The 17020-nt window shown below is 36.9% G+C and overlaps 1 protein-coding gene and 1 long non-coding RNA gene across 2 annotated transcripts; both read right to left on the minus strand.

The window, feature by feature from the left end:
* Positions 1-815: 815 nt before the first annotated feature.
* On the minus strand, positions 816-11471 carry LOC123670438 (zinc finger protein jing homolog). The gene is made up of 7 exons (XM_045603934.1): positions 11394-11471; positions 11071-11207; positions 8185-10870; positions 7915-8094; positions 6480-6621; positions 5673-5883; positions 816-1454 (listed from the first exon to the last, which is right to left on the minus strand). Exons 1-7 carry the CDS (start codon positions 11469-11471, stop codon positions 1088-1090), a joined length of 3801 nt encoding a protein of 1266 aa, XP_045459890.1. The 3' UTR covers positions 816-1087.
* Positions 11472-11917: 446 nt separating this feature from the next.
* Positions 11918-14167, minus strand: LOC123669960. The gene is made up of 2 exons (XR_006745835.1): positions 14131-14167; positions 11918-12323 (listed from the first exon to the last, which is right to left on the minus strand). It is a non-coding gene; the product is annotated as an uncharacterized LOC123669960 (long non-coding RNA).
* Positions 14168-17020: the final 2853 nt, after the last annotated feature.

Below are 17020 nucleotides of genomic sequence, written 5' to 3' on the forward strand. Positions count from 1 at the left end.
CTACAGCATTAAGCAAACATAAAATGAGACCAACTTTTTCGTAAAACATATATGATATAACGTCGTACGTAATACTTACATGATACAGAAAGAGAAATACACGAAGACACAATATTTCACCTAGTAAAACGCCCGCGTGTAAAATAGGCGACTTAGAAAATACCGTAGCGTGTAGAGGGTTAAAGAACGAACACAATTAATACACTAATAATAACATCCGAATGTGTTGTGACATAGTCTGACAGCTGTTGTTAATGTCGAACGGAAAATAAATCTCGATTATTGTACACGGGTACATTTTTCAAAATTGGACTCTAAGACTATCCGAAAGTTGATATGACTACGGGTAAACCTGATATAAATTGAACACGGCTATGGTACGACTGTGCTACGTAGAGGCACTTGGTGATACTTGATCACATTCAACCGAACATCGATGACCTTAGTATTTATTATCTTAGGTTTTCGCGACTACTACATAAAAAAGAACTCTATTCGGACCGATCTAAACTACGTTTCGAACATCAAAATATAAATAAAAAAAATGATCCGACGGTCGAAATTTAAGTCCATTCGCAAGTTTCGCACGACCTCGTATAAAGTTGGCACCTCGGGAAGCATAAGCATTGCCCCGAACTCCGATACGAATTAAAAGAGCATCCGAGCTCCGAAAAAAATAATAATTACGTTCCGACACTAATATCTAACTATTTACAAGTTGGCAGTGATGCTGGTCGTTCACGTCTTACCCTAGCTTAGCCTACTCAGACTACTCCGTCCGCTGGATCGACGATGTCGAAGTAAAAAAATAATAATAAACTAAAAACCGTCTAATTTACATCTCCCACTTTAAATTACATCGCATATGTACATCGCTCGTCAACGCGTATAAAAGAATCAGTCTTGTTTCAACGTCGACTCCGACGAGCTCCGGAGGCATTCGACGACGGCAGACGACAGCCGAGGGCAGCCGACGACTTCGACGAGCTCCGGAGGCGATCGACGGCGGCCGATGGCAGCCGACGACTCCGACGAGCTCCGGAGGCGGTCGCGGTCGGCCGACGATAGCCGATAACAGTCGAAGGAGTTACCGCACGTGTCCGGCGAGCCGTCGACCGAGCTTGCGTTTGCGGGCGCCGCTGACCGCGGGCCGGTCGCGCTCGTCGTCCACCAACTCCATGGGCATGTTGGTAGCGTTACAGTCGCTTCGCTCACGACGCTGTCGCGCGATGAGATTGGTCAACAGGCGAGAGGACGTACACTGGCGTGCGGGTAGCAGGCGCAGTGGGGGCGCGGGCGGAGGCGGCGGGGGAGGGGGAGGGGAGGTCGTGGGCGAGCGGTACGACTTCACGAACTGCTCGTACAGCTGCACCTTCGTTTGGACGGGCAGCTGCGCTATCTCAACTTGCTTAACGCGCTTCACCTCGCTTTCCGGCACCCACTCGTCTTCGAGTCTGAAATGTAAAACACTCATTAGTTATTTAGCTCAGAGTCGGCCACACAGAATGTGACTGCAAACACAGTAGTCCATTCGGCATCTCAAAAGTATCGCAGTATTCGTTCGAAACTTTAACTTTAAAACGAACGTTCTGTTTTCAATCTTTGGGAGTGTGTTTGCAGTTAGATGATGGGTTGCAAGCCCATAAACAATACGTTATGACTAATGATAGTAAGAAAGTGATCATGCAAGCGGTGGTTGGGCGATGACGAAAAGTGTAAATAAATAAATATAATTATATATACTAAGACAAAAATTAGTTTTCGCTAAGACAGTTACACACAAGCTTAACACGAACTACTGTATGATATGAGAGTGGCACTAAACAATTGGGGCTGGCAACCCTGGATATTGCTAGCAACGCTGTTTTTAGCACAAATTTCAATATTTTACCACGGAATATTTTATTTAGCTCAACAAATCACTTTGATTCATTTTTAAGCCTTTACAACCAATTTTAATTTATTTTTTAATGCTAGCAACGTTACCCATATTGCTTCTGTGTGGCTTGGTATGGTGAGATTTGGCATGCATAGCATGTACATTGCGTAGGATCAGTTGCATGCATTCTTACCTCAATTCCGGTAAAAACATGAACCTGATCCTAAAAAGCCGAGAAGAAGCAATATAAGACATAAGGATCAGTTGCATACATTTATAAATACTTTATCGAGAGATCGTTTACTACATCAACGTCAAAAGTCCTTTTTTGCGCTGTTTTACAAGCACTTTTTTGTCACAATTAGGTATTTGCCCGAACAAAAAATGTTGAACAGTTAAAAAAATATTTTTTACTTTATTAATCACCATTTTATTAAACAGAATTATGGTGATACACGCACGTATAAACATTAGTTGACGTAACTGTCAACTATTTACAAGTTTTCATCAAGGGTTGCCAGCTACCAAAGTATTAGACTAAAACACATTTTTATTAGACTAAATGTATCTTCTATTGGGCCTCTTTAATTGATTCCTGTAATATTTTGTAAAAACTACCTACTATTTCAGACTGTGTTATAATTCTAGTACGTGTAGTTTTTATATAATCTTTTGGACTTTCTTTATTATTTTTGTAAAAAATGTTTATGAAATGTCTGTTACGCAAAGTTACAAACATGCAACATTTCATTCTTATTTATTTTTTAATCCAACGTCATTACAATGTTATTTAATTGTATTAACAATATTTTTTCTTAAGTTTTAAACTTTCGACAGTGATGTGGTAAAACGTATCTTAGTAAAAATCGGAAACAAAATAGGACATCCTTACCATGGTTTTTAAAACCCGACTTTTACGCGGCTTAACCCTTTCGATTCACACACAGTGCATAGACTGTATCAGTAAATATATATTTTTATTCGAAACAAACCGTACCCCTTAAAAACCATAACAGAAGAATGCCGGTACTTATTTGTGCCATGTCCACATATTCCATTATTTTACTAACCCTTTATTTTTTTTATCCAAAAAAAAAAAAACAAACAAAATTTGGCGTAAAAGGTAAAATTAAACCAGGTAAAAATGTCCTATTTCATTCCCATTGTTAATATACAATATACCATAACTCCGTTAGTTTATAATTATATAGATGCACATGATCCCTACCTTCTGAACAAAAACAATGAAATGAGTAGTAGAAGTAAGTAGTGAGATGAAATTGAGGACCTCTTGCACGAATAATTAATCATTCATAGTATTTTACGTCACTTACCATAGAGACGATTAATTTTAAATGCATCAAATCCTCGGAAATATTAAAAGAATGATCTAGAAAATTAATATAAAAAGGGCTTAATGCAGTGAGTGTTCCGTAGGTTAAGGTAAATTTCAGTTAAAACTTACTCCGTAATACATATTCTTAGTACGTTATTTTTACTGTATTTAATACATTTTTAACAAATGTTTAAAATTATATTTAACGAACTAACATGACAACCAGGGTTCAGAAATTATTTTCTGCATACATAATCGCGTCTAGTCAAAACGAAAACGAGTTGAATTAAAAAAAATGTGATAGTTAATTTTGATAAAATTATAGATTCCTTTATAGTTTATGAGTCTCAGAGAAATAATCAAATTTTAGGTCAGACAAACATTTACATGTCCTTTTCTATTTACCTACGGAACACCAAAACATACACAATAACAAAATAATATAATTAAAAATTAGGTATCTATTATAAGCTTGAAAGTTTTTATTATTCTTAAAAAAGTTTAATAACGCCAACATCGAGTGTAGTAATGAATTTACTTTATTGTACGTTTAATTAAAATTTCGACTACACGTAACCCACCTGAATGTTACCTGTATTTTATAATTATTTACAACAAAACTCTGATCATTTCCGAGCTGTAAATTTACGCAAATAATATTAATTAAAAAATATATATTTAATTTCGAAAATACTTATTATTATATGTATCGTCAGTTTTTTTTTTTTACATCAGACTAATCAAAACCACACTCCCTTTTGCAAACGTTGTTAAAGTTCTTTATACACTTGAAAGAGTATATTTCATTACAAGTGTGGAAAGGCTGTCATTGCAAAGAGTTCCGACAAATGTCTACCCGAGCCGAGGCGAAGCCGAAGGCGAAGCCGAAGGCGAGGGTTGACAGTCGGAACAAGTTGCAATGACGGTTCCGCACGTGTACTGAACGACTATTTTTAATACAGTTGCGAAAAAATGAAGCAATTTAATAACATAATAAAAAGAAAATTTCTGAAAAATGGCGCCAACCGTAGAATATAAGCAGTTTTTTTTTTCACCCATTCTGGTAGGCAAAGGGAACTATGCCCATACAGCCAAGTCTTCAGTAGAAGTTTTTTATTGATATGAAATGAAAATGAAATTTAATGAGATGAAATGAAATGAAACTTAACCAAACTCATTCAATCAAATCATTAAATCTGATATTGAAACAAATTAGTAGCTTCTTTTTAGAAATATACGTATTTGCATGAATCATAAAAACTTCTATGAATTTTTTAAGTAAAAACTTCATGGTTGGTTTTTCTTTTTAATAGACATTATTTTGACAGTTGGAAAAGAGAACGTACGAGTTCGGGAAAGGTAAAAAAAAGCACGAGTATGTAATAGCCCACATCCCGAACGCTATACGTCCCTGCAATACGCCACTTTTTGAGCAACTGTATTAAAAATAGTTTTTAGTACTCCAAATACAATGCTTACCTGAAAAACACACTCACGTTATATACTATTTCTATACTGGGGACAAATACGGTTCAATACTTTTTGATATATTTATATAACGTAGCTTACGAACGAGATTTACAAATGTTAATTATGAACGTGACTTAATAATGACAATCATTTCATGTTTATTGACTGAATTTAGCACTTTTACATCATCCGTCCCGATTTCCGTCATCGGATAGTCGTTTGCTTAAAATAAATTCTTTAATAAATCGCGGTATGTCCGCGACTTACTAACGGATCTTTCTACATGATAATATAATCCTGCTTTACGATATTTCGCAAATCTTGTTCGTCAGTCACAGCTATAAGTCATTTTATTAGTGGCATTTCAGTTTGTTAGTTTATTACACTTTTGACCAACAATGGGATCGTGTCAAAGCAGGAAAAACCATTTTGAGTATTAAGAAAGTCGTAAGACCAATCAGACATACATTGTAAATATTAAAATTTATCTGTTTCTTCATTCCCATCGATGGCAGAAAATACTACAAGTTGACAAAGACAATTGCATATGACAGTAATAATTAATAATTATAATGACTGGCATTCATTTGTGTGTACGATCAAGGTTGTTCTATATTGCGTCGACAATGATAAACATATATCGTTTATTTACTCACAACGAGATTAAGACCGCTAATGGGTTTACTTATATGGGTATATCACGAAGCAGTTATAGAAACTACTTGGGTTAACTTTAAAAATCTGAACTTTTAATTCACAAAAAGTTTGTCAACTTTTCTATCTCGATCCCAAAACACTCTAATATAGCTAAGCCTCGTGTTGGGGGGGGGGGCGACAGGGGGTAAAAACGGTCAACTGCATTGGTCTAGTCTGTTTCTTAGAAAATACAAAGGGGTCCATCGATATATTAAAAGATATTTCACAGCAACTTCAAGATTTATCACACCAGGTGTACCAGGAGAACAGAAGTAACGAGGCAATACTCACACGTGCGGCGGGTAGTAGGTGACGAGCGCCTCCCGGCGCGCCTCGGCGGCGTTGTACCGCGTGGCGGTGAGCGCGGCGTGCAGCGTGAGCGTGTGCCGGCCCAGCGGCTCTCGCAGCGGACACGCGCCTCCCAGCCGCCAGCGCGTGCAGCGCGACAGCCGCCACGCCAGGCCCTCCATCATGCCCGCGTCGAAGAAATCGAACATGCGCGCTGGAATTTAAAAATTATCATTAATATCTGACCGGGGAAGGGTTCTGATTTATTTTCAAAAATAGTGTGATTATTCCTTGTTTGGATTGGTCCAGCCTATGAAGCTCCAGGTTTTTTTTTAAATTTAAAATTAACATCCACGGGCTTAACTACCTACGCTTTTCGTGGAACATGCATTTTAACACCATAGGCGATTTATTATCGAACTATTACTACCTCTTCCTTTATATAAGAGAAGATTCTTCACTGCATTGCTCCAATTCGGTGGCAGATACATTTCCTACTAGGAGTAACGATAACTATCAGGTTATAAGGATAACTATCGATACCGGGATCGATAGTATAATATGCTCTTCAAAGCACGGTGGGAAGACCTACAAGGACAGAACTGGAAACATTACTCATAATAATCAATCTTAATATATAATCTCGTGAACTGAATGGCGAAGGTGGGAAGGAAAAATTATGACAAATTCAAGGCTTACGTCCAGCAGTAGACTGTTATAGGCTGATGATGAATCTATTTCTATAATATTGAAAATAAGAGAAAAGTATACATTGGAAGTTTCACAAGGAATAAAAAATTGGTAACTTACCAGACCAAGGTTGTCTTCGATATCGTAATTTCTTTCCATTCCGTCGTATGAGTTTTGAAGAGCTATCTGCTGTCTTTTTCCCATTGCCATTGCTGGGCGACACCTCGTTGAAGTGGTTGTTTACGTGGCGCTCGAGCAAAGTCTGCAAATGTGTACAACTAAATTACTAACGGTATGAAATTCGTTTCTATACATAATTCCATCCAATTACAATAATTTGTTGCATAGTTAACATATCCGTGACATATTCTAATATTTAATTCGGATCAGCAAAATTAAAGAACAAATCACTTCACGGTAGGCAGACAGACAAAATATATTTGGGAGCTACAATCAGCAAGTACACGTCACAGATAAAAAAGTATCATAATATTATATACTAAAGGAATTTATTATTCTACATTTTTTAAACCTAACACTATACTTGATTTAGTTGTCCTGTAAAATCCTGCGTCCGCATAGCATCCTCTCGATAAACCAAAAAAAAAAGTAAAATGGCGAAGACATTCCAAGGTACGATTAAAGAAATAAAAAAATCTGTTCCGCACTTTTAAGATTTGGAAAAAACTAACAAAAGAAAAATTTTAATCAAGAATTTTTTTTTTGTTTTAAATGTGCTTAAGAATTAATTAGTTTTTCCATTATGCAATTAGCAATATATTATTTTGATAGAAAAAAAAATCCTATGAAGCGTAGTAGGGTGTTGTGGTGGTGGTTTCTTCTCAATCCTTAGAACAGAAAACAGCACAATTTTATCTTCCTACAATCAACTCTAACGACAGTTCCTCAAATCAAAATCACCTGTGGCACCATCACACTACATTTATTTCAAAAGACCCGAAATATTTTTTTTTGAAATACATGAAAAGTAACTTAAGGTTGAACTGAAGAACATTTACTACAATTCTTTAAAACGATTAGAGTGATTTACCACGTGATCAATCAGTAATTGAATCACGTAACAAAGCAATTAACTATTTTAAAGAGTAAACAATCTACTTTAAAAGATACAATTTGAAGAAGATATCTGAATTATCGCTAGACACAACAAATGTGATCCGATCGCTGATGACTGGATTTGATTTGAAGATACTTATGTGACCTATAAATTAATTTTAAAAAATGCCTGTTTTCATAATTCGCAAGAATCAAAAGACTGTAGAAGATTAACGATAATTAAAGAATTACAGAAAATAAGCATGGAGCGACGACAAAACCAGTGAAACCTTTGAATCTAATGTAACTACAAAAATATTTACAAAGCTTTCTTTTTCGAAACTTAATTGTGAAAACCAAAATATCATACCGTCAAAACGATATAGACAATAACTCATTCATCCTCAGAAACGAAGGTGTTATTGTAGATTCGTTTTGGCGATGTGCATCATGATTCCTATAATCAAGAAGTCGAAAACAACAAAGAACGTAATTGTACCTGTGTCGAGAATCTTCTGTCGCAGCCGTCGACGATGCACTTGAAGGGCTTGTTACCGCCGTGGGACAGCGTGTGTCGCTCTAGCCATAATCTTGAGCATGATGGCTTGCCTCGCACCTTACACTGCTCCCACAGGCAAACGTAATTTTCCCTGCCTGCTTGCGATTCCACGTGGACAGACTGAAACATTCATAAATTTTAAAATTAATTTTATACCCTCGGTTTTGTCAAAAAATTTCATTTTGTATACTTTATTAAAGAATACTACACCTGTAAATGCTCTATGAGGTCTATGTCGCTCTCCAGCTCAATTTTGCAATTTTCCCATAAACACACGGTTGTATTCGTCGTATCTGTACTAGACGTCCTTTGGTTACTTTCAGGCTTATTCGTGAGACTTCTTGGCGGAAACCGTAGTATTTTTGGTTGCTTTAAAATGGGACTTTTCTGGCAACTTGATGCTTCGATTGAACTCACGCTGACACTAAGAGATAACGATGAATCTTCATCACACTCTTTACTAGTTTGTGAATCACTTGGTGAATCAATGGACTTATCGGTTCCTATGCCAGATTCTGACGACTCCGTGGTAGCACTACAAAAATTAGCTTCTATCACAGTATTTTGAACATTCGATGAAACCTCTTTTAAAACAGTTATTTGAGAAAAAATTGTTTCCTCTCTTCTTGCGACTGCTTCTACTTTTCTTATCTCTTCATCCGTACTCTCTTTCGAGTTATCTTTAACAACATCTTCACTTCTTTTTTCTAGTTTAGAAATTGTCGCAAGCTCTTCAAGATTAATCGAACAACTACTAACTTGTGCAAAAGGTCTCGAAGATAATTTGTTACAGTCTAATGGAACAATGTTATTATTAACAGTTTTAGACAGCCAAGGGATATCACACTTTTGATTTGTTATTTCGCTTATTTCGGGTTCCTTTACAGTACTACTTGGTGGTTCAGTACCTTGTATTGGATTGTCGGGTGGTTTAACAGGGGCTATAGGTATACTACTCGAGTGTAAAGTTTGGGCAGAAAAGTTAGTTACCATGGGTGGTGGATGTTGTACTATGGGATTTGAACAAGATGTCTGTGAAGACGGTGCCGAATTTGTACTCGTATAGCTCCATGTTTCTTTGACGTTTATATTTGGCACGGAAGTAACAATGAACCCAGGTTGGGGTACTAAAACGGAGTGGCTTAGATTTACAGTAAAATTTTGTTTTGGTTGAACTGTCATTCCAACAGCTTGTAATCCTGTAACATTCTTATTCATCACGGGTAAAGGCTGACTAGTAGCCGGACCAGGTTTATTAGATGTCGTATACGAAGGCGGTATCGTATTTGCAAGTTTTAATAAGGTACCATTGATGAGAATTTGGGCTGCCTGTTGATTTGTTAAATGATCTTGCCTTTGTGCAGTTATTTGCGGATTTTGCGGAAGAACAAAATTCGGCATCTTTGCCATTAGATTCGGTATTTGTACCACGGTGCCGTTGATATTCTGTACAAGCGGAAAGACGTATTGACCATTTAATTTAGTCGGACTTGTCACATTGACATTATTAGTTCGATTAAATGTAGCTATATTACCTTGTGGGTTTAACGTCTGAGAGGAAAGCCCATTTTGAGGTATCCGTAAAGTAGTAAGCATCACGTTTTGAGGAACAGCTACGAATGAAGCTAAATTTGGTGATGCTACAGTGCCATTACATTGCTGTGGAATATTTATTTGATGGCAATTTTGTATATTAGCTACAGGTACATTTAAATTACCAAGAGTTCCATTAACAGTCATAGAAACTTGACGTACACCGTTTGGAATATTCATCTTTGGCGCTGTGTTTGCTTCGCCGGGAATATTTTTGATAGGTGAAGTTTGTACTGAATTTGCACAACTTTGTTTTTGTAGTTGAACTTGTTTTAAGTTGTTGGCTTTAGACCAAGTTAAATTTTTACTATTTGCAATACAGGCCGATGACTTTCGGTTCGTTCTTTTTGTGGCTGTTTGTAGATTTTTTTTCAAAGGTTCCTTCTTCATTAAAGTTTTATTCACCAGATTTAAATTATTTGATCCGCATGTAACTCCGTTCATTCTACTGTCTAGCTTGGTGGTAGAGCTGACGATCCCATTTAACTTCGTTGTGTCGGGTTTAACAGGTTGCTTTTTTGGTGATTGATTTATTGAGGTTGCAGGTGCAATACGCAACCCAACTATGTCGTTTGAAGCTGGTATAGCAACTTTGGATTTATTTATATTTGTTGTTACGCTGGCGGATGGGCCTTGAGTGGTGGTTTTCAAGTTCTGTTTTTTGCTATCAGTCAACCCGTTGAAAAAACTAGCCATATTCCTCTCCTTATTAAACGTCTCAATCCCGTGCCGGACCTCCATAAAGCCGTTCATTATATGTGTATCCTTAAAATCTTTAGCTCTATTACTATCTTTCACACCATTTACGTGGGTAGTTGATATTGTTTTTAGAAAATCATTTTTAGAGCAAGCTGCTGTGATTTGACTAATTGGCTTTCTAGGCTTGTCTACTTGTTTTCCGACGTCCAGAAGAACTTTTGGACTTAGCGTTTTGGATAAATACGTAATATATTTTTCGAGATCATGCGTGACACCATTTTTAGCTAGGCACTTTTTCTTGATGTCATCATTGTTAATTGAATTACTATCACGCTTGACGCCGTTCTGTGGCTTCATTTTATGGTTGAAGTACTCTGTTATGCGGCGATGAATGGGTGGATTGGGCCGTCGGAGGGGCGCGGGCTGAGCCGCGAGGCGTCGCGGTCCCGGCGGCGCCGGATCGCTCGCCCAAGGTGGCATGCGCGCGCCAGCGCCCTCTTCGCTCGTGCTGCAGGCCGACTCGGGGCTTCGTGGCGAGCGTGGCTCAGTGATGTCGCTACCGCTGCAGCCACTGCTTTCCGTCGGACTTAGCACGACCACGCCACTGCAAACAAAAATATTATTGCTTTTTTTTCATTCTGTCGCATCAATTACATTTAGTTTTATATGTTGTACTATCTGTTAATAATGAATATGAATATATAAAGTAATATGTTATTTTTTTTAACCGGAATGCTTTCGGAATGTCGCTTAAGCTCAGCTTAATTTACGTTTCTAATTTTATGACAATCAGCTGCTGTTTGCTTGTAATCGATCACACGCGAGGATAGAACGAGCGGAGGTGGAAGCGAGACGGCATGTGTCGCTCGACAACCGAGAGCGATGTAAGGTGCAATGCCCTGGCGGTCCAGTGCAGTGACGCAACGAGACGCGTCGCTGCACTGACCGAACGTCCGATGCGCATTAGAATTATTATTTTTGGCGTATGACATTCACCGCACGTAACTCCACGTTATAGTCTGTGACAAATTAAAGAATAAATTAACTATTTTTCTTAGTTTCACAAATGGAGGTCAAAAATAGCACTCGCTCGACGAAAAAATGAAGCGGTCTAGCTTTTAACTTACAGAGTCATTAGTGTTATGAATGTCACACGCAGCTTCTTTGTGTATTGTTAAGTTATTAGTCCGCCAGTAATGCGACATGTTAATTCTGGGGGGCATTCTTTTAGTTAACTCATCATAATAAAATTTTAACTTGCGTCTTTACGATTATTGTGTAGCTTACGTCCAAAACATAAAACCCCTTTTGACTTGGCTGGTCGCGTTTGGTTTATCTTTGTATTTCAGTGTGGGTGCGGGAGGGTGTCGTCCAAGTCGTCAAGGGGGCACCATCGCCCTTTCCCAAGTAATGCGCATAGGATTTTTTATTCCATTCTCTCACTTTAATACGAACTTTGTCGCAATTGACCTCGCTTTTATAAGATCTACTTTTAAAAGCACGTACAAGAACATATTTATTAAGAAAATATGATTACTTTCGATAGAATTCTTAATCTTGTTGAAGTTGACAAATACGTTGACAAATTTCCTTTTTAATTATAATAGCTTTTTATAATTGGAAGTCATTTTTTTTAACAAGAAAGACTTAATTAGAAACTAAAGTATATTTTTGTAGAACAGACAATTCTGTATACCCTTTGAGTTCAATCTTTTAATGGTCTTAATGGAAAATTTGGTGCGTCATTGAAATTACTAACTAAAATTAAAGAAAAACTTTTAACACCAAAAGCAATCAATAGCTCCAAATTAATCTAAAATAAATCAAGGTGCGTAGATAAAAATCTATAAATTTTAGAACGAGATGCATTATTATTGTTGCGTATATCCGACAGGACGATCCGCTTAAATTTTTTGCGAGTCGAAAGCAAAAGTGGGCGCCGTATGTAGGTGAGTCTGTGCAGCAAGGTCGCGCCCGCGCCGATTTCGGCCGTCGACCCGTGCCGCTAACATTGTAGTCTTGGCAGACACTTCTCGACGTCGATACCGACGGCTTGTCTTTAACATTTATCGAAAGTTATGAGATTACTTAACTTTTACAAGGACAAATTAAAAAGAAAAATAAACAAAAAACATTATAAAATAGAATAAAATTAAACAAAAAATGTAGGGTACTGATAAATAATATAGGTATGTTCTTGTTCTAGAATAAACAGAATGCAATCTATAACCGGTTCCAAGATCGCTTCGGGCGTAATTTCGTCATAGGTCACACAGGTTCTTCATGCGTTGACTGCATCATTAATACAAACCTGATTTTTTATTGCTGTGAGCAATCGTTTATTTTATACGTATGTAACTTCTTGGCGCGTACTGATCTATCCAACATGCATTTTTATGACTTACTTTATGTACATACTAATTACTTATATAACTTACGTACTTGACGATTTATAGAAAATCCTACGTTATACTTAGGTTTATAGAATCATAATCACAAAAACCACAAACATCGTTGACGATTTCCAAAAAAATCAATGCTTAGTATAATAAAGAAAAACTAGTAACTAAAACATAACACACATTTTCTTATATGAAAATATAAGTTTAAAATTAATCACTGTACAAATAATGACGACATGACACGTCGCGAGCGTGTTAAGACAATAGCGATGATATAAATGTCGATATAATTCGGTATAAGTCAGTATAGGGCACATCGTTTAGGGTAACCGGTATGTGTAGTGTAAAATGCTAGACGAGCGTGACGGGGGCGCGGCCGATCTTATCGTCTGACAAATTAACACTAGCGGGCTATGCACTTGTGACAGCGGACTGGTGAAGCAAACTCTAAATTATTTGGAGCCTAACAAGGTAAATTTATTAACACGTTGAACGCCAGACCAAAAACCATGTTTAGTCCAGTGGGCCGCGACGGACACCATGTGACTGCCATTATATTGGGTCCAAGAGGCCGTGTCGGACACCATGTGTCCGCATGCCCTCGATCACTTCAGAAGCCTCTAGGGAGCCGACAGACAGTGTTTCGACTGTTTTTACTAAGGCAAGTGACCCGCGCGGCCTCACAGTGCAATAAGGCCACATAGCACAAAAAAAAAATCGAAAACACTTTGAATTTATAGGCTTTTTAACAAATTGTTTCCAAAAATGTTATAGCTGGTGTCTGCCACTTGAGATCTTGGAAAATAATGGGTAAATAATTGTTTCCGTCAGTCGCCCATTATTTTTGAGGTTTTCGCTGACAATATTTGCAGAAAAACACCTCAACAATTTTTTGACGATTCTCGATTTATTGGTGTGGCCCCAGGCGAAAGTATGCTGTCGGACATACGGTGTCCGTCATGGCGTCCAACGTGTTAAAGATCAACGTCAAATAACAAATATAAGAGAAAATATTTGCGTTCGCTACTCCTCTTGCCTTCAAATTACTTATATTTATAAAGCTGCTTGTTTATTTCATAGTTTAAAAGCGTTATTGGTTTTGAGCGTATTAAAATAATCATTTTATTTCTGTGTACATCATAAATGTTTAAAGACTGTTATTAAAAATCGAGCTAAGACGCAGCACGAATAATAAAGAAAGAGTATTAAATTTAACACGAGACATTGCGAGACATAGCTAGTCTTACACGTAAAACAAACACGACACTAAATTATAATTAGTAAACACACGCCAGACAACGGCCTAAACCAAAACGTAGTGTCACAGCAAAAACAAATATTAATTACAAGAATATGTCGGAGCCGAGCCGACAACGTAAAAGCCGGTTGCTGTTTCCAAGTAGTGTAAACAATATTGTATATTAAACTTAAACTTTATGAGATATAAGATCTATATACTTACATAAACATGATAGAAGTAACAACAAATATTTTGATATTACTATAATTTGTAACTTTTATATATTTTTAAATATTAATAAGATTATAAGTGATAATATATGTAACCACATTGCTCTTCTGATGCACGCGAGGTAATGCAACATTATATACTCTTAGTAAACACCGCAGTTACGTAGATATATTCACAATCAGTAGAACGGTGATTCATGTGGAAATCGTCATCAGCCTCAGTTGTTTTTACTGGCGTTATCGGAATCTCCCGTGCTCTACGTCACACTCGGTCATGAACAAACTATATGTATTAATAAAAGGAGAATACAATAAATCAAATACCTAGTCATTACAGAAGTAGGTATAAATCTAAGAACAGAAAACGAGTTATTAGCACAGGAGGCACACTATCGTTTCTAGACATTAGAGACTGTGTAACCAAAGATAATCTTTTGAGTTAAAAGAATAATTATTAAAATGCTCATCATAACTTGGTATAAAGAAATTTTTTCAACATTTTAGATTACCCTGAACACATGATCCATATTAATAATTCTCTCATCAAAGCACATCAGATGCACTAAATCGCATTAAACGCCCCTTGTTCACGGCCTACTCCCCCCCCCCCAGCGAGCCACCGCCCGCCCGCGCGCCCTTTAATGAGTGGGCGGACAAAAGAGCAAATGATACAACAATCGCACATGTCTCTCACCCTTACCGATTTTACTACCCGTCTAGTAGATTAAGGGTAAAAATATTATCAAGAGAAATATGAGTAAATAATAAAATATAAATAAGTACCACATCATATTCATTGTAATTGTTTTATATGTAATATGCATTGTAAAATTACCTACTTTTCTCGTAAAAAGCGTACAAACAAGTGATCACACTATCATAATCATTATTGATCATTGTGATATGTCATTATGTATGTCATACATATCATGTACAGTGATTGTAGTACATGTATAGTTTAATATAATACACATTTTTCAAAATTCCACCACTAAAATATGAAAAAGTACAGATTCATGGATCGACAGATACCCTAAAGCGAAACGAATCTTGAATAAAAAAGTTCCAAAAAGGCATCCTAATTAATGCTTCGAACACGGGGGTCGGTTTTAGAACGAAATATTATTTCGTTTGGAAGTGAAATTGATCATCGCGCAGATCGCCTGGGGATTCTAATCTTTGTAAAACGAGGCTTAGTTCGGTCTGGAGGACGCATATGGGCTGTATTTTAATTTACATATTTTAGAATATAATATAACAACAGAATAAGAAGAAGATACTCATTCGTTGTAATTTAATATCTCAGGAATTAATTTTAATGTTACAAATATGACGAATAAAAAACTGTAGTAACAAAAACTTTTTTTTATTTCGTTTCAGTTGTTGTTTTTAAGTAACAAATCTACACGTTTTCACAGACATGATAGATTATTTCTCTATACTGACTATAAAACAGATATTTTAAATCAAGATTTATTTAAGGAAGATTTTCTTTTATAGAGTAAAAATAAAAACAAAAATGTAATACAACAAAACAAATAATTATAAATCTTAATTTTTTTGTGTCGTAGACTGACACCAAACACCTGAGTATTCTCGCATATAAAAAATAATCGGGAGTCTCCCGAATCTGTCCAGCTCATAGTGATCCTAATTTTAGTAGCTCCCTAGCGCGCGTTGCACGTAATTACATTGCAAATTTCGTTTGCGAGTGCATTGTATTACAACCCATTCTATTTGCACAATAAACGAACTAAAATCGATGTACGATGAAACGAATCTGCATCAGCGTCGAGGGCACGTGGAGTGGAGACTCTTTGATATTTTAAAACGTGTTGATACAATTTTTTAAAGTTGCGAGTGGTTAATTTTTTAAAGAGCTTAATTTGTTTAAAAAAATCAACACGTGCCTAATTTTGAAACCAAACATCGTCACTCCACCTCTTGGTAAGAAGTAATTTTGATATATCCGATAACGTTGCGCATTATGTTGTCAAAACAAACATACTGAATGTAAAATTCACCAGGTGAAAATTGAGCCATTATTTACTACGTTTCTTTTTCATCAAGAGGAAATCATAAAATCTAGTATTTACAAAATTCAATTAAATAAGAGCAATATTAAGAGTGAGTAAATAGATGTCTCAAGTGGGTTTTATTTACAACATGCCATTCAACATATACTTTTTAAAAATTCTGAAAACGTATTATTTTTAAATATAATAAAACATATTCATGTCGCTTTTTGATTCTAATGTTTTATTAATTGAAACATTACGCTACATTTGCGTAACCAAACAAATACAAAGACGCTCTACCAGTCGGAACGGTTTGGCGACATTGTTTCATACATTTATGTCACCGGCGTCATATTTACGTCGGTGCCCATTCATTAGCTCGAAAGGAAGTCGGCTCGCGTGAGAATCGTGTCAGGGCGAGGGAGGCGACCCCCTCTCTAGCGCTCCCTCCCTCCACCCCGTCATTATTATGCTAAGTGTCTGACGGTTATCGTCGGGGTGAGTTTTTCGCGCATCTGCTATTTATTTATACGCTTTTATATTCATAGGATTGAGTAACGCAGTTCGTCCGTAGCGGAGCGACTGCCTTACACTTCATTACGCGGAGTTACAAGGTTGTAGCTTGCCGGCTCGTCTGAGATTCTAATCCCTACGTCGTTGAGATACGGTCACTGGGAAACGGTGACGGAAAATGGGTTAGTAGGCGCACCCCGCGTGACGCTCTGCCAAACGCTGGTTCGATTGAATTTTATGTGATGTTTCTTTTTTAAATTGCACGTAGTTCGAGATCATATAAACTGACTTGATGGTAGGAAGCAATTTTATGATCGGGGGAGAACCGTAACGAGCCACTGCAATATGTTT

The sequence above is a fragment of the Melitaea cinxia genome, chromosome 4, assembly GCF_905220565.1.
Source record: "Melitaea cinxia chromosome 4, ilMelCinx1.1, whole genome shotgun sequence".
Classification (NCBI taxonomy): domain Eukaryota; kingdom Metazoa; phylum Arthropoda; class Insecta; order Lepidoptera; family Nymphalidae; genus Melitaea; species Melitaea cinxia.